This window comes from Pteronotus mesoamericanus, unplaced genomic scaffold (assembly GCF_021234165.1).
Source record: "Pteronotus mesoamericanus isolate MK-2021 breed Mesoamerican mustached bat unplaced genomic scaffold, CSHL_Meso_final contig_130, whole genome shotgun sequence".
Taxonomy (NCBI): Eukaryota; Metazoa; Chordata; class Mammalia; order Chiroptera; family Mormoopidae; genus Pteronotus; species Pteronotus mesoamericanus.
Window position 1 is genome coordinate 4481683 of NW_026555060.1, and position 24575 is coordinate 4506257.

The 24575-nt window shown below is 34.1% G+C and overlaps 1 protein-coding gene across 2 annotated transcripts in view; it reads left to right on the forward strand.

Annotated features, from left to right (window-relative positions):
- Positions 1–24575, forward strand: part of USO1 (USO1 vesicle transport factor) — a 69874-nt gene that overhangs the window by 24516 nt on the left and 20783 nt on the right. For both annotated transcript variants that reach the window (XM_054591692.1, XM_054591701.1), the window contains exons 5-9: positions 5865–5965; positions 6318–6420; positions 6574–6629; positions 11858–11978; positions 19611–19789. In XM_054591692.1, the coding sequence (XP_054447667.1) occupies positions 5865–5965; positions 6318–6420; positions 6574–6629; positions 11858–11978; positions 19611–19789 (560 nt within the window). The remainder of the gene's footprint in view (positions 1–5864; positions 5966–6317; positions 6421–6573; positions 6630–11857; positions 11979–19610; positions 19790–24575) is intronic.

The following is a 24575-nucleotide window of genomic DNA, read 5'->3' on the forward strand; positions in this document are numbered from 1 at the left end:
AGATGGAATTAGATTCTTCTCTTCTCTTAAAAGTATTTAATCTGTGTTTCATTTTAGGTTAGCAATATGAGTATTAGTAATCTCTGGATTAAATCATTTTTGGCTATTGATTGAAAGTCAAACATTTTTATTTTATTTATATGTTATCTGGTGAGCAGTATGAAGAGTTTTTCTCCAATAAATACTTAAACTTTTACCATAGGACTCATGTTAATTTATACAGACCAACAATTTGTTAAATTTAGAAAAGGTTTTTTCTTCTTTTTTTTTTTTACACTGAATCTGATATGACACTTCGTATGAATTAGTTTGAAATCCACATGTTTCTTTGTATATCCTTCCCTTCCTTTTATGTTTTAAGTTACTTGCATATTTAAAATGAAGTAGTCTGTCATTTACTTTATTTTATTGTGAGTGAAACACTTGACTGAAAGTCTGTATACATCTGCTTATATATGGTAAAAAACATGCACTGAATAACATTTCAGCGCTATTGAAGAGTGCATTCCTCATAGCAGATTGGCTGTTGCAGTAGGACATAGTGGTTTTTCATTATTCTAGACAGTCAGAATGATAGACATATGCATGCAATAAGTAATTTATACTGAAATTATCAGATCTTTTATTTTTTTAAATATTTTATTTATTTTTAGAGAGAGTGGAAGAGAGGTAGAAAGAGAGGCAGAGAAATATCAATGTGTTGTTGCCTCTTGTACATCCCCAACTGGGAACCTGGCCTGCAACCCAAGCATGTGTCCTGACTGGGAATTGAACCAGCGACCCCCTGGTTCTCAGGCTGGCACTCCATCCACTGAGCCACATCAGCCAGGGCTGAAATTATCAGATCTTTTAAAATTCTGAGTAAATGAGTCAGGAAGAAATGTAAATGATACTGAGTTTGCAATTTTTTAAAAAAAAATAAAAGTAGAGCAGAAATATATGGAGATATTAACTTCACAGAATATCAGTAATGGGAGCATTTGAAACTGGGTTGTGTTAAATAGTCACCATTTCTTAGACTTAAATATCCTGTTTCTTAAATTTCATTTTTCTGGAATATCTATCTTGCAATTAACTTTATTAATTTCTCAGGGATAAAAAATCCTTAGTAAATATAATTTGGTACCCATAGAAAATGAAGCTGTCAGTCACATGACAGTACTTAAATAAAATACACACAAGAACATACTTTGTAGAAACAGATACTTATTTTGTCTAGTTACTTCTCTGAGAAAATTAGGTGCAACATATTCGTTACAATATGTTAAAAGACTTTTTGTGCTGTTTCCAATGAGAAATTTCTCTCTCTTTCTAGTTAGTGTATAGCAGATGACTTTGCTGTTTTTAAAAATCATATAGCAACCATAATTTTTAGTTAGGTGGTTTCCTTTGTCATAAATTTATAAGAATCATGTTCAGAGTCCAGTTTTTTGTTTCAATCTTTATGTATTTGAGCTCTTTATTTTTTAAATTTTTTGTTAAATTCATTTTTTTATTAATTTTTAGAGAGGGGGAAGGGAGGGAGAAAGAGAGGGAGAGAAACATCAACGTGTGGTTGCCTCTTGCACACCCCAACTGGGGACCTGGCTCACAACCCAGGCATGTGCCCTGACTGGGAATCGAACCAGTGATCTTTTGGTTCGCATGCTGGCCCTCAATCTTTTGAGCTACACCAGCCAGGGCTGACTGAGCTCTTTATTTTTAATTCAACATCCATAAACAATCCTTTGGCTAAAACAGGATAAACAATTCTGTGGAGAAACAATACTAGAATCACTTACTTTAGGGAAGATTAAAATGGGAACTTAAATTCTTATCAAAAGGTAATTCTTACCTGACATATGAATATCCTTTGAGTTACTTACCTTGGAGATATTTTATAACACTTTAATTTATTGAAAAAAATCTGTCTTATCATCCTGAATATACAGTATATACTACATATCTTTTGCTATTGAGTAAAATATATGAGTGTCTTCTGTCATGAGATTATATTGTTTATTTGACATTTTTGGCTTTTATTTTATTCTTAACTCTATTACATAAACTATTTTCATCATCACCCACATTTATTTATTTGTTTATATACTTATTTATTTATTTTTGTCCACCTTTACAGATGATGTTGAAGGTAAAAGATTGCATTTACATATGCATGATGTTTTTAGGCATAAATTATGGCAATATAAAAGGACACTGTCAAGTGATGTTTCTTCTGGCTGGTAGATTGAGATTTGTTTCACTATGTAAGAGTTCCTTAATTAAAGAGGAATATCTGATAATCTTACAGTGCTGTTTATTATTTTTATGACTACTAAATCTATTTTCTAGAAAACAGAAAATAGTCTGGTGCCTCTTAAGTAAAGCTATTTCTCTGGTAGAACAATCTATTTGACTTTTCATGTACTTCCTAGAAAAATTTGAGACAATTTATTTAAAAATAAAAATAGTATTTGAATATGTATGCATATATCTGTGTACATATGAATTTTACCCATATTCAATAAGAACTGGAAAGTATTCCAGTTCAGAGAATACTTAAATGTTGATATTGTCCCTTTAAAAATGCATGTACAATAATGTCTGGTTACTGACACTTTTTATATTAATTCATAGAACTCACCAATATTGTCTTTTTATCTTTTGATCTGGTGGTCTGTTTCAAGCTTCATTTACTTTTAACTTTCATAATTCTTTAACTCATAATTAAAGTTGCCAAATTTTATTTTATTTTACCATTTTTTCTCATCCTTAACTTTTTAAAATAAGGAAGGGAAGCCCTGGCTGGGTTGCTCAGTTGGCTAGAGCATCGTCCTGTACACCAAAAGTTTTCAGGTTCCATCCCTGAGCAGGGCACATACCTAGGTTAGGGTTCGATTCTCTGTTGGGGTGGGAAGCAACTGAAGGATGTTTCTCTTTCACTGCCCCCTGCCTCCGCCCCGCCTCCAGAATCAATAAACATATCCTCAGGTGAGGATTTTTAAATAATGAAAAAATAAAATGTACACAACAGAATTGTCTATACCTAACAAAAAACTAACAAACTAACTTATTAAGGTGTGTGACATTGCGTTTTGTGACATTTGAACCCCTTGTTTGAAAGCAGAAAATACCTGAGCACTATGCCTTAACTCTTGTGGCAGTAAGGTGTTCCCTGGTGGGTAGCACAGATCAATAGTTGTTATTTCTATTATTGTTTCATTGTACTTGTATGAACAATAAAATTTACAGTGATTTTATATCCATTACAATATTTGATCTTCAAAGCAGCCTTGAGGTATGTGGTATTTTTCTGTTTTCTAAAAATGGAAGCCCAGAGACTTGTAACATATATAGCATTATCTAGTAAGTAGGATAAGAGTATTTTCTTTGGATATATTTTCTTTCCTTTTTTATTTATTTATTTATTTATTTATTTATTTATTTATTGTATTTCATAGATTTCAGATTGATAAATTGTGGCCATTTTTCTCACTAGATTCTTTATTAAATCTTATAATTTACATAAAGAGTTTATAGAGGATGCAGACAAACATTTTAAAATATAGATGTACTTGTTTAACTAATTGACCATGATGTAAAAGGAAGTACTTGATATTCCCTTACTCTGAGTTAGGACAACTTTTATTAGAATACCTCTTTCTATAAAATAATTTTGTCCTCCATAATATGGGTTATGAACTGGATATGGAGTGGAGTTCCAAGAAGGAGGTACACAACTGTGTTTGAATATTGTTTATACCTGTAAATACAATTGTAAATATACTAGAAGAATAAGTGTGTGTGTGTGTGTGTGTGTGTGTATTTAGTTAAAAGTCAGTCATAAAAATGGGCCTGAAAAGTTTTCAGTACCATACAAAGACTTTTTAAAAAGCAATCATTTAATTCTGTTTACCTGTCTTAGCTTTATTTTCACTCTAGTAATAATAGGCCATTTAGTTCTTATTTTGTTTTTTCAATGTCTCATAATAGTCTCTTTTACAGGCTATAATGAATACAGCATACAAGATATAATATATAGGATGCAAAAATAGGCTTAGCTCTAGGAGTTTTAAAATAACTATTGTTTACTTGTCTCATCTTTCATTATATGTAAAATAGATTATAATTCTTCATGGGTCTAGTTTTGGTTTATAACTTTTAAATATAATTAATGTAGTAGTTTATAGTAGTTTTAGCTTAATGTATTGCTCTACCAAACTAGCTAATTGCTTAGCTAGTTTTTGTGGAACTCTAAAGTTCAGAGGTGCTGCCTTATACTTAAACCAAGTAGAGTTTATCTCACTAACAGCTTTTTAAAATTGACAATATTAAATCAGAAGGAACCATAGAGCCTTGGAATAGGGTCATATTTAAAAGTTTCCTTGTACTTAAATATTTGTAACCATGCTCTCCTTCTTCTAGGCCCTATTCAATCATAGATATGCTTTTGTCACTGTAGATTATTTTGCATTTTTCTAGAATTTTATATAAATGAGACTATAGTATATACTCTCTTTGCTTTGGGTTGCTTCGCTTTTCTTGTCATCTGCTGGATTTTTTCCATTTCTAAAGTGAATTAATATTAAAATCTCACATTTAAAAAAGAACTGTTTGAGGGGTAATAAATTGGTTTGATCTTGATTGCCAGCTTCATTAGTTTATACTCCCTGTCTGGAGCAATATATGGAAAAGGATTCCGGTGTGCAGCAGATGCTGTGATCGGTTGGCTGTGTCTGGTGTGGGTTAGGGAATGAGGAAGAGTGCGTTTGCCATCTCTAAATTGTGTTTATAATATAGGCAGATTTTAAATGATCATTTCATTTGACAGTTGTTGCTTCAGTAATTTTTAGTGATCCTTTATTTTTTTTTGACAAAATACACTGAAACAACAAGTAGTTTAATCTAAAGACTTTAAAGTTTTAAGGACAGATATAAAATCCTTTAAAGAATAAATGAGAAATTAAATGTCAAGTTCTGATTTTCCTGCCAAATAATTTTATAAGACATATATGTTAATTTTTTTAAAAAAAATACTGAAGAATCTGCAAGTGACTGGTTAATTTTATAATTTAAGTATGTAACACTAACTGTCAGTAGGGGCTACATGTTCAGTGTTTTCAGGGCAGAAAGTTTCATGGCATAATTTACATACAGTAAAATTTACTTCTTGGGGTTTATAGTCCTTTGTGTTACAATCACATTAGAGATAGAATATTTCCATCACCTCAGTAAGTTTCCTTGTACCCTAATTAGAAGTTTAACCTAAAAATATCCTCAAGAACTATCTTACCATATTTAAATAATAAAAATTTGAATATTGCCATTTTCAACAACATGGATGGATTTTAACAGTATTATGCTAAGTAAAGTAAGTTAGTGGGAAGTGACAAGAACCATATGATTTCACTCATATGGGATATAAAACAAAAAATAAATGAACAAACACAACAAAATAAAAAAACAAACTCATAGATACAGACAACTAAATGGCGGTTACCAGAGGGGGGAAAATGGGGAGGATGAAGAGGGTAAAGGGAGCCAAATGCATAGAGATGGAAGGAGGCTCGACTTCAGGTGGTTAGCACACAGTAGAGTATACAGCTGTATTATAAAGCTGTTCATCTGAAGTTTATATAGTGTTATTTAACCAATGTTACCCCAATAACTTTAATAATAAGAAAAGAATAGAAATTTATTTAAATGACATTGAAAATTATTTTAAGGATATGTTTTTTTCAGCATAATTGCGGTTTCCTTGGAACAGTGTGATACCTGCCACACTGTTCCAGGGAAATTATCATTTCTGCTTAACTTCCTCAAAAAAAGAAAACTTTGACATAACATAGCATCATATTGAAATGCTTTATCTTTGAATGTTACAGAAGAAAATTCCCCAAGACAGAGTGAGGATTTGGGAAGCCAGTTTACAGAAATTTTCATTAAGCAGCAAGAAAATGTCACTCTCCTATTATCTTTATTGGAGGTAAATAAAGAATCTTACTATTTTTGTCATCTTAATAAGCTTCCTTTGTGTTATCCTTTGGTAAAGTATCATATACATAGCTTTTTAAAGTAGTGAAATTTGTTGGATCACTGCAAGAGATTCACGTGCCTATTTTAAGACCTATATACTCTGTTAAAATGCTTATTTCCATTTTTTACAAAATACTGTTTAGTCAGTAACAGTGAATAAGTTTGATCAACTTATATTAACTGTTTTCGTATTTCTTAAAGTTTGGTAAATTTTTGTTTCTAGTTTTTTGTACCACTCTTAGGTTGATAAATTTTTTAATGTAAATTATAGATGTTAAATATTTTAAATTCTCATATTGCAGGAGTTTGACTTTCATGTCCGCTGGCCTGGTGTGAAGCTTCTTACCTCTCTTTTAAAACACTTAGGGCCTCAGGTGCAGCAAATTATTTTAGTCAGTCCCATGGGTAAGTGACTCATCTTCCTTGTAACATTTTGATTTCAAAGTGAGGATCATTCTTAAAGAAGGGGACTGAAATGAGGTGTAATAAATTGTTTATAATTTGAATCACTATTTGTATTTCTGATCTGCCAGTATTTTTCACATGTCTGTGTTCTAGGTGTTTCAAGATTGATGGACTTACTAGCAGATTCCAGGGAGGTTATACGTAATGATGTAAGTTAAATTTGAAAAAGAAGCCTGTATGCAGTTTTTTTCCCTCTATATGCAAGTGAAATATTTGTTGACTCTTATTTATAGTCATAAGAAAATCGGAGTAATGCCAATCTTTTAGACATTTTTAAATTATATACCCAAGACCACAGTATTTCTTTGTTTCCTGCCTACCCAGTATTTTGACTTAGACAAATGAATTTGCTATTCAAATTTATGCCTTCTGCAAGTTTAGGATTCCTTCCATTCTCTTCTGAAAGTCTACCTCGAGAAAGAGGAAACATCCCCAGAGTGTAAAGTTTGTACATTGAACTATGCAAATTTAAAGCATTGCATTTGGAATCCTCCCGTCATTTGATTGAATACATATTTTCAATGGCTCTTTCTTGTAATCTCTATTTAACTATAGAGCATGATTTGCTCTGCAATTATTTTTCACTCTGATTTATTTTAATATTTGCATATAAGTTGAATATTTTGTGTGGATGCAATTTTTTTTTGTTACTTGAATATTTTTCTCTGTTGTTATTTACAACTTTATCCAAACTGTAATATTCGACAGCAGTTGGAAAAATCTTCTTAAAGTTAAATTCTAGAGCTAGGAGAGCATATCAAATTTAATCTCCAAACTTAAACTGAGATGCCCAAAACTCTTGGAAACAAAGTGACTTCTTTGTTAGTGATGTTTTATTCATTTATCTGTTTTGATCCCTGACTCTGTGTCTTTCTTATCCTAAGTGCTACTAAATAGTATTTTGATTGATCTTGATCTCATAGCCAATTAGTGGCAAAGCAGACAAAAAACTGAAATACTCTTGACTTCTAGTCCATACAGACAGGTTTTTTAGCCTTGTATTTAAAAAGTTGTAGTATGTATGTCAATGTAGTATCATAAGTGATGAAATAACATAGTAATGTAATTCATGAGAAGGACACGTTGTATTCTTTAATCTTCTTTTAAGAGTTGTCTTATTTAAATAGATATCCACCTGGTAGGAATTTTGAGGATCTTTCCTTGACTAAAATACTACTATTTATTGTAAACCTAAACTTGTTTTTCACTTTTCTTTTGGCCTTCAGTTTTAAATAAGACGAGACCATACAAACCATTTAATAAATTCTTCCTGGGTTGCTGTTAATATCATTACCACTTACTTTCATTTTCAGATAAAATTTTTTTGTTTTGCATAACTGCATTGTCCTGGTTCTTAATTATACCATTTTTTATCTCTTTTTCTGCTCCTAACCTTGTTTATGTTTTTCATTAAATTTACAATTACAGACTAACTTATTTTTTTTGTAGCATCTAAATTCTTGGTTTTTACATGTTTTCTAGTTATCTTTGATTTCAGTCAACTTATATATTTGAATATTTTTATGGATACTCACTGCTGTAACATTATGTAATGTTATACATTACATTATAGAATGGTATGTAAGCCATAATATACCACAATTGATACCAGCAACTAGAGGCAAGAAACTTAAACCCCTGGCAGTGATTAGTGTCACTCAGTGACTGCCTGGAACAATATACTGCTTTTTCCCCCTCTTTTATGTCTTTTGTTTTCTTCAGCCTTCTTTAAACATTCTTTTTTCTTTTCCTTCTTCTTCTTTTTTTTTTTTTTTTTTTTGGTCTGTCTGTCTTTTTCTTTCAGAGAGAGGGTAAGGGAGCAAGAAAGAGGAGGGTAAGGAAGGGAGAAAGAGGGAGAAAAACATTGATGTGCAAGAGATACATCAGTCAGCTGCTTCTCACAGCCCCTCAACTGGGGACCTGGCCAGTAACCCAGACATGCCCCGACTGGGAATTGAACTGGTAACCTTTCAGTTTGCAGGCCAGTGCGCAGTCCACTTTGCCACACCAACCAGGGCTGATCAACTTTCTAATTGGACTCAATGATAGTTGTCAACACTGACTAACCTCTCTGGGAGCATATTGGTAAACATTTTTAGCCCTAGTTTGTTTTATACTTAAAACATTGATCTGGATTTAGAAAACCAGTGGTCACTTATCATAGGTGCACTGACACTACCATATTTATTTGTTACTTAGTGCCTAAAAGTTATTAAGAAAGGTTCAGGAAACTATGAAGTAACTACAAGTTCAATTCTAAGTGATAGACTATAATTTCATTCCTAAATGAAATTAAAGAGAGAACACAGACAAACCCACCTCCTAAATCCATCAGTTTTTAAGATTTTGTTACCTTGCTTTATCTCTGCCTCTCCTCACCACCCTCCTTTGTTTTTGACTGGAGTATTTAAAAGCAATCAATCAATATACTTTTAGTATTACATAATTCAGTATACATGTCAAAAATATAATACATACAGTTTCTTCTGTAACTACACTGTCATTGTCACATTTAGCAAGCTAGCAGTGATGTCTAAGCCCTTAGTTTGAATAAGATAACCATCCCATGTCCAGGTTTCCCAGTTGTCTCAAAAATGTCTTTTATAGTTGCTTTCTTCAAATCAGGATTCAGGCAAGGTCCTCTCATTACATTTGATTTGATATTTCTGTTAACTTACCTAAAGGACTAGATTGGGTTCCAGTTTACCTTTCTGCTAGGATATTTCCTAGGTGATGAATACACTCAATTTTGCAGTACATCAGGGAATGTGTAATATCTGGCTGTCTCACTTTTAATGATCACTGGGTTTGATTCAGGTGGTCACAGCCAGTACCCTCCATTGTAAAGCTCTCTATCAACCTCACCTCAGATTTACCCATTATATGTGATCATGCATTGATGATTATTGCCTAAATTGGTTATTTTGTTAACAATTGAAAAATGATGATTTTTATAATTTTATAATTATTTCACATTTATTAATCTGTAATCTGTCACAAAGAACTTTATTTCATCAACTAGTCGTATTTTATTTATTCTTAAATACATTTTAATATGAAAGACTAAATAAATAAATCAGTCCTTTAGTTATGTTTTAAAATAAAGAATTGGTGCCCATTTTCTTTCAATGACCCATGGATATACTTTTATTCTTAATAGCATTTTAGTGGATGTGTTTGATTAGTGCAATATATTTTTTTAACCAATTTTTTTTTTAATCCTCACTTGAGGGTGTTTAGTGATTTTTATAGAGGGAGAGGAAGGGAGAGAGAGAAACATCGATCAATTGCCTGCCATACTTGTCCCAGCTGGGGATTGAACCTGCAACTTAGGCATGTGCCCTGACCAGGAATCTAATCAGCAGCCTTTTGGTGTAGGGGAACTATGCTCCAACCAACTGAGCCACCTGGCCAGGACAGCAGTATATTTCTTAATAGTCAGGTAAAAGAAACTAGCATGAATTGAGAACTTAAAAGTAGCATATGAGGTCTCCCCAGAGGGAATTCAGCCATGTAATATGAAAAATAGAGACATTTATTGAAAATACAAAATACAAAAACATTGGACATAGGAAAATGATGCCTCAGTCCCCTTCAGAGTAAGCACCTTGGGACCTCACACAGTTGTCCCAATCACCATCTACTGCCCTGTCGTGTTTTCCTGAATCTCATCGACAGTTGAAATTTCTTCCTTTTCAAAGGTGATTTTAGTTTTGGGAAAAGCCAGAAGTTGCAGGGCACCAAACCTGGGCTGTAAGGGGGGTGGAGGCCAAGTCACCTGGGTGATTTGATGTTTCACCGAAAAACTCTGCATGAGATGTGAGGCATGAGTGAGTGCATTATTGTGATGAAGCTGCTAATCACCTGTTACCTATAGCTGCAGCCTTCTGACATCCCAACAGTTTCTGCAGAGGGATGTTCAAGCCTAACACAAAATTCGATGTAGATTCATTGCTCTACACACTCACTCATTTTGAATGCGATGGCCACACGCTCACTCAATGGTGTCTGCTGCCCCCACTGACTAGTATAGTGAAATCATCATCGTTCATACATGTGCATTCCAGTCCACTCTCCTTGGCTGCCAGTTTACATAGATGCCGTGCATACCATTCTTATTAACACTGGCTGGACTTTTTCTGGGTACAGCTCATAAACATACGTACATAGTAGATTCTATAGAAGTTACTTTATCCCCTTTTGTCCTCAGACAAACCCTGTAACAAAAATACTATCCTTGTTTTACACATGGATTTACTAATACTCAGAACTTACATAATTTGCTTAAAGTTGTACAACTAGTAAGTAGGACATTTTTAAAACCCACTTTAAGTCAAGACCCTCAGTATGTTTTCTGCTGTATTCCTCCCTCCCTTTGTTAGCAGCTAAACTCAAGTTGGCAGCATCAAGTAGGAGAATTTCACATCTAAAAATAAATACTTTTGCCTTTCTCATCTTAATGTTGACTTGAGAGGAAAATGAGTAGAACAGGCCCAATAAAGTCATGGGCATTTTTTTGTCTTAAATGACTACTTATCTGCCCAGTACTGATAGCCAACAGCTAATTTGCCTCTTTGGGACTTTGGAACTATCTATTTGTTATTCCTTTTTCTCTGAAGTAGTATCTGTTTTTTTGTGTTTTGTTTTCTGTTGTTTTTTTTTTTTTTTCCCATAAAATACTTGTGTCTCTTCGAACATGGTGATATTGTTGGGCTCTTTGATGCTCATAAAATACTTGTTGTTTGACAGTGAAGGAAGTAGAAATGGGTGTCATTGAGTTTTCCTTGAATGATGAGAGTTTGTAGAATATGTAAACAAAATCCAGCATAACAGGAGCTGAGGAAAGCTAAAAATCAGAAGCAAAAACTAATATAAATTGTCTCATGCTAGATATGCCATTTATGAGGTGTGAATTCTCATTTTTCCCTGTCAACTAATAATTGAGTTTTGGGAATTATAAAAACATCTGACTTTCCATGCTAGAATGTGGTGATATTTGTTGATTTATATTCTTGAATTCACACTTTCATGTAATTACATTGTGAAGCATGTGCAGAGGCATTCCTGAGACAGATGTAATCATACTCAACTCTTATACTACAATGAAATATTGATGAATATGAAAGAGTTATTGAATATTTATGTTGTATGGTGAAAAGAGAACTGAATTAGGCATTGATAGACATGGATTTTAGCCTAGGCCCTCTCTCTTTGAGATTAACCTTAGGGAGGTATATTGCTCATTTTTTGTACTTTTCTTATCTATAAAGGTATTGGACTTGAGAAATTCCTGCCTGTTCTATGGTCTTTTAAAAATGATTTTAAAATATCTTAGAAAAGTTGTACTCCACTAAACATTATCTTTCCTCTCCATAAGGGTGTCTTACTACTCCAGGCGCTAACACGAAGCAATGGAGCCATTCAGAAAATTGTTGCTTTTGAAAATGCTTTTGAGAGACTACTGGACATTATTACAGAGGAGGGCAACAGTGATGGAGGTATAGTATGAAAAGATTGATTTGAAGAAATTCCTTTTGTACTCACTAAATTATTAACTTCTAGAGAATACAGTTGGAGGGAGAAATGAGGACTCTATATTCTTTCTTTTAGTATGGTGTGTTAAGTATGGATTTCTTTTTATTTATTCTGTTTGATATTTGTTAAGCTTTTGGAATCTAGGTTGGTATCTATATTGTGGAAAAATCGAAGCAGTATCTCTTCAAATACTGCTTTGCCACATTTTCTCCTCTTTCTAAACTCAGATGCAAGCCTTTGTCATATGATTTAATCCTCATCTATGATCTTTCCTTTTCTTCTGTTTTGTCCATCTTTTGGTCTTTTCAGGCTTTATTCTGGATTATTTTTTCTGACTTGTTTTCTGTCTCAACAATTCTTTCTTCTCCTATATTTAATTTTCTAATAAAAGTGTTCATTAAGAAGGTTATTTTTCCCCCAGTTATATTGAGATAAAGTTAACATACAGCTCTGTAGAAGTTTTAGATAAACAGCATAATGATTCGATTCACATATATTGTGAAATGATTACCATAATAGGTTTAGTTAACATCCATCCATTGAGTGTTTAATGTTTCTTTTCTAGAAGTTCTGTTTGGGTCTTTGCTGTGTGATTTTTTTTTCTGTGTGATTTTTTTTATAATGTCCTTTTCTCTGCGGGTATTTTCAACTACATTCTGTTTCTTTGAACATAAGAAACAGTTATTTCATAGTCTAATCCCAATATTTTGGGCTTGGTACTTTTGCTCTGCTCATTCTTGTACATGGTATGATGTATTCTGTGTTCATGGTTATCTTTGACTATGTGTTGTGTTGTTTACAGTTATTTATAGGAATTTGAAGCCTAGGATGAATGTGAATTTCTTCCCGAGAAAACATGTATTTGTTTCTGCCAAGCCCTAGGGGTGCAGTCTGTCTGGGATCACATTAATCCAGATTCAAGAGTTGGGATTTCCTAGACCACTCTGGCAATGCAAACCTAGGCTGCAAGACCTATGAGAACTAGTTAACTTTTTGTTATTCTCAACCCTGACAATAAAGCCTTTGAAGTCCCAACTTAATATATGGAGAGTTTTCTATTAGATTTTCTTCCTTCTTTTTGTATACCCTTTGGCTTTGATTTATTTTTCCTCTGCCTCATGAGACCATCTAAATGAAAGTTTTAGATTCTTCAAGATTAAGAAGTGTACTCCCAGCAAAAACATACTTTATATGTGTTTACCTCTCCAAATGTTCATTTCCTCTCAGTTTTAGCCTGCTAAACTGTTAACTCTTCATTGCTTCTAAGGCTCTTTCTTTTCAAATTCAGCATTATTAATTATTTTTAATGATAAGTTGATCCAAAAACCTAACATCAGGGTCAGAGGAGAAATGAGTTTATTTTTATTCGCTGAACTGGGATTAGCCTGTAGAAAAGTATACTCAGCAGCTGGCTATATGAATCTGGAGAGGAGGGCCAGCCTGGAGATAAGGATCGGAGAGTCTTTAGAATATGGATGATAGGTGAAACAGTTAGATAAACAAGAAAGATTAGATGAGTCACTTAAAGTAAGTGAAGAATTGAGAAAGGAAGTGCTAGGATAAGAACCTAAGGCATGCCAGTAGTTACGGGATAGCAAAGGAGCAACTGGTAAAAGAGACTGAGAAGAAGAAGGCTGAGAGACAGGAGGAAAACTGCATTTTTAGAAGGGTCAGAGGGAGTGGGTAACACTGTTAGAATTTGCAGAGATATCAAACCAGACAAGGGCAGAAATGTATCTGTGGGCTTTAGAATATGGACATAATTAGTGACCTTAAGGAGAGCAGTTGTGTATAGTATTTGCCTCAGAATCCATATTGCAGTCTCAGCAGAGTGAGTTAGAAGTGGGAAAGTAGAATAGTAAATAAACTTCATACAGGGAATTTGGAAAAGGCAGGGGAGAGAGGAAAACAGGAACTGGAGGTTGAAATGGATGATTTTTGTGTTCTTAAATTTTTTTTAAGACACGAAATATTTCAAACATACAGAAAACAGTAGACTATAGCATAACAAACACTTGTGTATCTACCATCCAGTTCTGTTAAAAGCTTACATTTTGCCACATATATTTAAGATTTTTTTAAAGAAATAAAATACAACTACACAGAGTTCTTTATATAACCATTCTGATATGTTCCTCAACCTTACTTCTGTAAGATCACAATATTCTGATTTTGTTGTTTTTCTTTCCCGTATATGTTTTCATATTTTATTTATTTTCAAAATATCTTTTATTTTTTTATTTTATTTTTTTCAAGACCAGGGCTTTATAATTAATTTTAATAATGGAACATAATGTTGGATTTTGTAATATGTATTATGTATCTCTTAGACTCCATAAAGACTAAGAGAATCCATCATTATCTTTTAAAGACTATTAAATTTTGTCTTTTACATTTATTTAACATGGATTTTGCATTTGAACAGTGATATGAGGTTTGTAATTAAATTTTCATATGTATAAAGGTCTATTTCTGAGTTCCCTGTTCTGTTTCAATAGTCTGTTTAGCTCTACACTAAAACAACACTCTTAATTACTAAGGCTTTATAATAATCTCTTATCTATTAGAATAGAGGAAAAATCTCCTGTCTTGGCTCTTCTCAGAATTGTCTTCACATGCCTTTTCCTTTTTGTCCTTTCATTTGAATGAAACTTGTTTGCTAATCAAATTCTATAAAAATCCCTGTTGGAATTTTGATTGGAAATTTATTGAGTGTACAGATAAGGAAAATTGTCATCTTTACTGTATGGACTTTTCCACCCATAAACCCTGGTGTACCTCTTAATTTATTCAGGTCTTATGTCTTTCAGTTATGTGTTATACTTTTGAGCAAAAGAGTCATACCTTTTTTTATTAGATTCTTACGCATCTTATTTTTTTGTTACCATATGAATGAGATCCTTTTCTATTACATTCTCAAATTGGTGGTTACTATGATTACTTGATTTTTGTTGGTTGATCTTATATCCAATCACCTTATTAAACTACCCATTACTTCTAATGGGCTTTTTGTGTAGATAATCACATTTTCTGCAAATAAGACTAATCTTTTTTCTACTTTTCAGTTCTCATACCACTTTTTTTAATCTTACTGCACTAATTAGAATCTTTACAGTGTTGAATATTGCTAACTTTAATGAGAATGTTGATGCTTTACAATTAACTTTGATTTTTAAATGTTTTTATCATGAATGAATCTTTAATTTTAGTAAATGATTTTTTTCTACATCTACAGAGATTAGCAGATCATTTCTCTCCTTTAATCTATGAGGGCTTTTTAAAAAAAAAAAAAAAAAAGGAGCAACTCCACCCTGTCAGGGGAGCTCAGTTGGTTGGAGCATCATCCTGATAAGCCAAGGTTGCGGGGTTCAGATCAGCCAATGCATCCATAAATGAGTGGAACAACAAATTGGTGTTTCCCTTCCTCTCTTCCTCCCCACGTTTCTCTCTTTCTAAAAAATCAATAAATAAAAACATACATATATATATCTTTATTTAAAAACTGGATTCGAGGGAGACTCGAATCCAGCAAGGAGGGAAGGAGGAGATACAGGGGAGAGAGGTTGATCAGTCGGTGGGTACATAATACCAGGAAAAGAAGGAAGGAGTGGAATCCAGAGTAGAGAAACCAATTGGCTTCTAAGATAGGAGAAGGGGAGTTGAATTGAAGAAACAGTCATATTCAAAGAGTGAAAGAGGAGGACGCAATAAAATAATCATGGAGGTTTAAAAATAATATTTTGGAGAATACGAGAGTTAGTTCACTGCTTTAAATAGGAAATTTCCAGACAGGGATTAAGTCCTCATTAATGGTGTTTACCATGATTCTACAACAGTGCAAACTGCTGGTGTGATTCCTGCCCCCTCCTCACCACCCCACATACTCAGCTACCTAGGTGAAGATAAAGGGAAAAAGCTAAGTAGGTGGTTTTTCACAAGATTGTGCCTTTTCCAAGAAGGTGCTCTGAAAAGGCAGTAAGACAAGGGGATTTAGCATATCATCTACAGAGTGGAAGAAATGAAGATCTATATAATCTTATTTAGATAGGGAAGGAAGTAAAGACAAAAAACATTTCTAAAAAGGAGAAAGAGAACTTATTGATTCGTTGAAAATCTCAGGGAAGCCATAGAACAGATATATTGAGAATACCTGAGCTGGAAAGATAGAAGGTTTTAGTAACAGAGTGACAGTTGTCTTTGAAGATGATGCCAAGGAACTGAGAGGTCCAGGTATTAGATGGGTTGTCATTGAAACTGAGATCAAGTGACAGCAAATTTGGATAAAGAAGACTTTGAGCAAGATGCTAGCGATGTTTTCAGTGAACAAAGAATAATGACCACGAACTTGTTACATAGTGTAAGAGATGGTACAGCCAGTTGGCCTGAGCCTCAAGGAAACGAGATTTTGTGAGAGTGTAGGGAAAGTACACCGTGCTGAGATCATAAATTCCATATCCTGACTCTAAGACACGTGAGATTGAGAGCATGAGTTGCTTCACTTGAAAACATTTCAGTGTAAGGCAGGTTCTTAGAAGGAACATTTCATGAAGTTATTGAGGATGTAGTAGATTTTATTAACCAATATTTGGGAGTTTAAGGTAGCATCATGAAAGAGCTTAAATAGAGATAAGTAGGGAGAGAAACCCAAAGCATTCTAAGATGAGAAAATGGAAGAGCAATAGGTGACCAGAGAAGTGAATATTTTCAGAGGAAAACTGGATTTTAGGGCAAGATGGAATTACCTAGACTTAATTTCCAATAGCTCCGTGTAATTGGCACGGGCCTTCAGGTCTAGAATTCGTTTTGCACACTGGAAGGAAAGCCTGCCAGTTATAGTGAGGGCTTTGATATTCTGTCTCCTCCAGAGCCTTCAGATGGTCCTAATGGCAGATCTTATTTAATGGAGATTTATGGTCCTACATAAGAGACAGATGTAGTGGTTTCTCCTCATGAGGTGAGGATCAGTCACATGGTTCAGCAACATGAGGTAAGGAAGCCTCCAGTCTGGAGAGATCAGGACTGGTTAAATTTGAGATTCTTTAAAAGTACTTAAAATATGCATCTTAAACATTTTATTTTAAGTTAAATATAATAAATGTTTTTAAATGTACATTTTTGTACTGATCTTTTGAATTAGGGCCAGAACTTTTTCTTTGAATATGGGTCTGCTGATTGGAGTTTTTTTAAATCATCTTTCTTATATACATCACACCTATAATGTATCAAATAGGATTTGCATTTTGCCTTCTTTAAAATAGAATGCAAGATCTCCATGGGTTTTTACAATTACTTTCCTTATTCTAGACTTGTTTTACCTATACGTAACAGTAGCCATTTTTAATGACTTGCTTTCATTGAGTTTTGCCAAATGCAAACATAGTTTTCATAAAAATAGCTCTGTTATACTGTCTTTTGGCAGTTTACATAATAATTAATAACCAGTGCAAATAGCATAATACATTTGTGAACAAAAGTAATTTATTCTCAGATATAATACCATAAGCATGACCCATGAGCGAAATGATAAATAGAACTTCATTAAAATTGAAAATTTCCCTGCAAAACACACTGTTAAGAGAATGAAAATATAAGCCACAAACAGGAAGAAAAATATTTTTAAAACATCTGAAAAAGGATTTGTATCCAAAATATACAATGAACTCTTAACAAGCAACCCAATTTAAAAATGGGCAAAAGTGAACAAATTACCAGAGAAGACATGTAGATGGCAAAGAGCGTAAGAAGAGGTGCTCAAAATCATGTCATTAGGAAAATGCAAATTAAAACAATGAGATATCGCTACATGCCTGGTAAGGTTGCAAAAATCCAGAACACTGACACCAAAATCAGGCAAGGGTGTGGAAGTACAGAAACTCATTCGTTGCTGGTGGGAATGCACACTGATACCGCCACTTTGGAATATAGTTTGGCAGTTTCTGACCAAGCTAAACATACTCTTATCACTCAGTCCAACAGTTACTCTCCTTGGTATGTACCCAAATGAGTGGAAAACTTATATCCACACAAAATCCTGCACATGAATGTTTATAGCAGCTTTATTCACATTGTCAAAACTTTGAAGCAACCAAACTGTTCTTCAGTAGGTGAATGGATAAACAAATTGTGGTACATCCTTACAGTGGAATATTGTTCCACAGTAAAAAGTTAGCAAGCCATGAAAAGACATGGAAGAATGTTAAATGCATATTGTTAAGTGAAATAATCCATCTGGAAGATTACATACTCTATGACCCAACAACTGACATCTGGAAATGACAAAACTGTATGTAGGCAGTTGCCAGGGATTTGGGGGTGGGAGGAAAGAGGAATGAATAGGTAGAACACAGGATTTTAGAGCAGTGAAGCTACTCTTTGTGACATTGTAATGCCAGATACATGGCATTGTACATATGTCAAAACCCATAGAACGGTACAACACAAAGAGTGAACCGTAATGTAAACTACGGATTTGAATGATGTATCAATATTCGTTCATCACTCACAACAAATGTACCACACTAATGCTAATTGATAATAGTAGGGGGAACTGGGAGGGAAGGAGTATATGGGAATTCCCTTTATTTGTTTAGTTTTTCTTTAAACCTAAAGCTGCTCTAAAAAGTAAAGTTGGTTAATTAAAAAAAAGAAAAAGAAAAGGTATTTGTTCTTCTAAACATAAAGCTTACCTAGCAGGAACAGAAGTGTGGGTGTACTATACAAAGGAACCTAACTAGCTCTTGAGCATCGAAGCATCAGTCATATGCCTACCAGAGTGAAGTAGAGATCACTGGTTAAACTAGCACTTGATAAAGTAGAGATCAGTGGTTGGAGAGCTTTAGCTGTGTGTAATCTGTTGTGTGGCTGAAACTACTCTGGAGAGTGATAGGTTGTAAGCAAAGAAGAAAAAATGGAGAATAGAACCATGAGCAGTACAGGAAGGAAGCCTGAGGAGTGGTCACAGGTCCCTAAGGAAAACCAGGAAAGTATTTTAGAAACAAAGGGAAGAGGAAGTTTCAAGGAAAAGACAGAGACACAACAATGTCAAGTGCTTCTTAGAAATCAAGATATGATTGATTCATTCAACAAATATTTAAGTGACCTACTATGTATACACCTGACATCTTGTCTCTGTGTCTGCTGAGGATACAGGGTAGCTTACTGTATCCTAGTAGGACGTTCACAAATTCCTGTCTTCATGATTTATAATCTAGTGGAGAAGACAGGTGATACTAAATCATAATAAAAGGAGCAGGCTACTGTGAAAGCATATAGCTAGAAATGCTGACTAACCTAGTCATTGGGTCTAGGTAATTAGTCCTGAAGAAGTTATGTTTCACCTGTGATTTGAAGAAAAATTATGAATTACTGAGGTAACTCATGGGCACAGTTGAACATAGAAGTCAGGAGATTATTGGAGGACCTGAAAGAGCACGCAGGTTGTGGCCGCAGGAGTCAGAACAAGCTCTCTGCCTTGCCATACTGAAAAGATGTTGAGGATGGAGAGTTATCTTTTTTTTTTTTTTTAATGTTTAGGGATTGAATTTTCCTCCTGATTTTATTAGCCATAACACTTCCATTTTACATTCTTTCCTCAGGTATAGTAGTGGAAGATTGTCTGATTTTGCTCCAAAACTTGTTAAAAAACAACAATTCCAATCAAAATTTTTTTAAAGAAGGCTCATATATTCAACGTATGAAACCTTGGTTTGAAGTTGGAGATGAAAATTCTGGCTGGTCTGCACAGAAAGTAACAAATCTGCACCTAATGCTACAGGTATACTGGACTTAGACATAAATGCGGTAGGAATTTTGACAGCGATCTTTTCAAGAAAATAAATGCTTGTGTTTGATGATAAATCCAGGGTGTTTAGTAGATTTCAGGTGGGCTTTTGTAAAAAATTTCCTTTTAATACGGAGATTTGCATTTATACCTAAAGATCCTTTACACACACACACACACCCCCCCACCACCCACCCACCCACACCCCCCCCTTATACCTAAAGATCCTTCACACGCACACACCCCCACCCCCCATTACTCAGCTTCAATAATTACTACATCTGGCAATTTTGTTTCATTTTTCTATTTCCCTCTCTTGCCCTGCAGGATTATTTTAAAGCAAATCTATATATATAGTTTCTTGGTGAGTTTTACAACAGAGAATAGTCAGGTACAGTGTTGATTTGAATTTTTAAATTGTGCTTTCTTCAATGAAGGTCTGATATAAATTTCAGTATTCAGAATATTAAGTTTAACAAATAAATTCACTCAGTAAACATTTACTGAGAGCCAGGCATTAAATTCTAGGAAATGAATGATAATGTCCGTGCCCCCAAAGTCTGATAGTCTGAGTTTTAAGTCCAATACAAGTTAAATTGATAAGTTACCTGTTATTTTATTTAAGCTTTATGATTATAGATAGTAAAGTGAGGACAGTAGGGTTCCAAATTATATCTGCATCAGAAATTGTCAAGTTGTTTGAAGCATTTTACATATTTATTCCTTTATTGAATTCCCCTACTCGAGAAACACTTATGTTTAGGCCAGCTTCCTAATTTACTGATTATAGTGATTTTTACAAGTTTTCAAATGTCTCTTAATTTTGCCTGCATCTCTGAAGATGTGTTTTACAAAATTAGATTGTTAATTGCTCTAGTAATTAAAGTCTGAATATTGTTGCATGCCTTAGAGTTGCCTACCTAGGTTTGATTGATAATTAGAGTCACCATATGCCCCAGGTTGCCAGGACAGTATTTATATTTTGTATGTACTCATAGTGTCCCTCTTTCGCATCAAGTATCCCAATTTGAATAATAAATTATATAGTTACCCTGTTTAGAATCTGCCTAAGCACTATTAGGAAAATATTTTACCGGAGAACATGGACAGAATCTTTCCTTCTATTTATACTCCCATCTTCATCATTTCTGTTTTCACATGTCAGTATTACATGTTTTAAGACTTTATTAGTTTTTCGTTTTAGAAATAACATCCCAAGTCATAAACTGGATAATCTTTGCTCAACACCACTTTCTTGATAAAGGAAATTTCTCCAGAAAGGTAATTTTTAAAATGTGATTAGAGAGAGTTAAGGGATCTGGTGATGTGCAAAAACTTACGTATGTCTTACCAAACAGTGAAAATTTAAGCTGCTTGAGGAGCCTATTCATATTTTATAGTTTAGGATACTATGTAAAGAATAATTTTTTGAAGACAGTGTCACTTTAAAAAATAAAGTACTATTTTAACCAAAACAGACTTAGAATATTGTATGTAAACAGAAAAATACAGTATCCTAGTTATATAGTAAGTTTGTTAAGCATCCTTTACTTTTAAGAAGTGAATAAACTAACTAGATCCTAATCCTGAAGAACATAACTTCAAAATAAAGAAACTGAGTTTAATTCACCTTAATATACTCTCCACCACAAAGATTGAGTAGTTAATGCATTTACAACTTCACAGGCCACAGGTTATCTTCTGCTTTTCAATCTATTAGATTGCTCTTTCTTTATTGCTATGTTCAACGTTGCTTGTATTTCAAGTTCTTTATTATGCAGCAAATGAAAATGCACCATAAATGATGATAAACAATCCTATTTGGATATATATAACCTAACTAGAATTATTCATTATTGCAGTTATAATCATGATTGAATTCATGATTAAAAGTTGAAATTGACCTGCTTGAGAATATTTCATTCATATTTCACAGATTAAATTTGGGGGAAGAATCAGTTCTAAAAGTTTATTCCTAAAACATTCTAATTTATTTTTGGAATGATAATTTAATGTCTGGTACTGCCTCCTGTCACTTCAGGAATCCCTGCTATGCCAGTTTTTGGATAGATACTGCCAGTGACTCTCAGAAAGCTCATTATCTTATGAGAGAATCATTTGCTTTTGTTGGGTAGTTCTAATTATTAAAAACTTAATCCATACAGTGAGTCAAAATCTGCTTTTTTAGCCTTATAGTAAGTACTCCATCTTTTTTCAACCATTCTTCCTACTTTTCATCAATAAAGATATCTGACTTTTATTAGACCATATTGAGAAATTATTGTTGATTTTGTTAGGTATAATAATGGCTTGGTGACTATGTTTTTTAAGATCCATGTCAGTTAGAGATACATAGAGGAATATTTGTGGGAGAAATGACATATAGCTTTTATTAACTTTATTATTTTAAAATACATTTTATTGGTTATGCTATTACAGTTGTCCCAATTTTTTCCCCTTTGTCCCCCTCCACCTGATACCCCCATTTCTTCTGGCAGTCCTCCCGTTTAGTTCACATCCGTGGACCATTCATATAAGCTCCTTGGCTACTCCATTTCCTATACTGTTCTTAACATCCCCCTCTCTGTTCTGTACCTACCAATTTGTACTTCATAATCCCTGTACCTTTTCCCTTATTTTCCCTCTTTCCCCTCCAAACTGATAACCCTCCAGATGATCTCCATATCTATGATTCTGTTCCTGTCCTGCTTGTTTGCTTAGTTTCTTTTTTAGATTCATTTGTTGATAGTTGTAAATTTATTGCCCTTTTAATGTTCATGGTTTTGATCTTCTTTTTCTTAAATAAATCTCCTTAACATTTCATTTAATGATGACTCAGTGATAATGAACTCTTTTAGCTTTACCTGGTCTAGGAAGCACTTTATCTGTTCTTCCATTCTAAATGATAGCTTTGCTGGGTAGAGTAATGTAGGTTGTAGGCCCTTGTTTTTCATCACTTTGAATACTTCTTGCCTGCAAGGTTTGTTTTGAGAAATCAGCTGACAGTCTTACAGGAGCTCTTTTGTGGGCAACTCTGCTTTTCTCTTGCTGCTTTTAAGATTCTCTCTTTATCTTAACCTTTGGCATTTTAATTATGACATGTCTTGGTGTGGTCCTCTTTGTGTCCATCTTTTTTGGGACTCTGCTTCCTGGACTTGTATGTCTGTTTCCTTCACCAAATTAAAGAAGTTTTCTTTTCATTATTTTTTCAAATAGGTTTCAGTTTCTTGCTCTTTCTCTTTGTTGGGCACCCCTATGATTCAAATGTGGGGTTTGAAGTTGTCCCAGAGGCTCCTTACCCTATCCAGAGGGAGTGAGTCTGTGTAAGTCCTAAGTCCTTTGTGGGCCCTTTGAGAGGAGGTGCCTGAGAATCCCACAGTTTCCTCTACCACCCCAACCCCCACTAAATTTTACAGCCAGAAGTTATGGGGACATATCTTCCTGGCACTGGAACCCTGGGCTAGGTGGTCTGGTGTGGGGCTGGGATCCCCTGCTCCAGAGGTATCCCTCCTGATTTATATCCAGCATATGTGGGCTCCATGTCTCCATGTGTCTCCACATCTTGCCCCTCCTCCTACCCATCTGGATGAATGTGACTTCTTTAATTCCTTGGTTGTTGGACTTCTATACAGCTTGATTGATTTTCTGATGATTCTGGGTGATAGTTGTTTTGTAGCTTAGTTGTAATTTTTGCTGTGATTGTGCGCAGAGGCAAGCCATGTTTACCTACACCTCCACCTTGACTGGAAGTTTAGAATTTACTTTAAAAAACTTTTTTTTAAAGTAGGGATAGCTGATCTAAGAAGGTGAAGGGATGAGCCAAAGAATATATATGTGTAGCCCATAGACACAGGCAACAATGTGGTGGTAGTCAGAGGGAAGGGGTGCTGGGGCTGGGTGGAGGTGGGCAAAGGAAAGGAAATGAGGACATCTGTAATAGTGTAACAATAAAAATAAAGTTAAAAACAACAACAACAAAATCCATGGAAATCTAACTAGCAAGGTCCAAGGACAGAAGTCAATGTGTAGTCCTAAAGCCTCTCTCTAGCAACATCAATTTATTAATCAACCCTATTAATAAAATATTATCATAAATATCCCATTTGATCTTGATATATGATTTTATACACACATGTACATATAACTCTAGTTTTAAAATGCAATATACATATAATCATTTTGAAGCTCTAATGGTTATGGATACTTGTTTGGGATGACATTTTTCATGTAACTGAAATTTCATGTTCAAGTTCAGAATAATCACAGGATTAGAATTAGGGACTTAGTTAGCATTAATAAGCAATAAGGCCAACCCCTTGCTTATGCATGCATCTTCTACCATGTCTCCAGTTGTTAGTTTTACCGTCTCTTTAAATATTTGCAGTTTAGGAGGAATTTATCATACCTCTGCCCATTCTTTTCTCCAACCTGCTCTATGTTGTTCAGCCTTACTTCAATAAGAAATCTTACTTAAATAAAATACCACCTTGTTACTTATTCATTAATTCATTTGTTAAATATGAACCGTGTTCCCAACACTGTGCTTGTTGTTTGGGATACAAGAATGAATTCTCTGGGAGCTCACAATCACATGAAAGAGACAAACGTAAGCAAAGAGCGCCACATAGCACTGTAACAGAGCTGCGGTCATGACAGCATAAAGGAAAGCACACCCAGATGTGGCTGAGCAGGCGAGGGAATCCTTCACCTAATTTTTTGTTTCTATAGATCAAATTTGCCTCAAGATTTGTTGAAAGTCTTAGATCTTTAAAAGACAGAT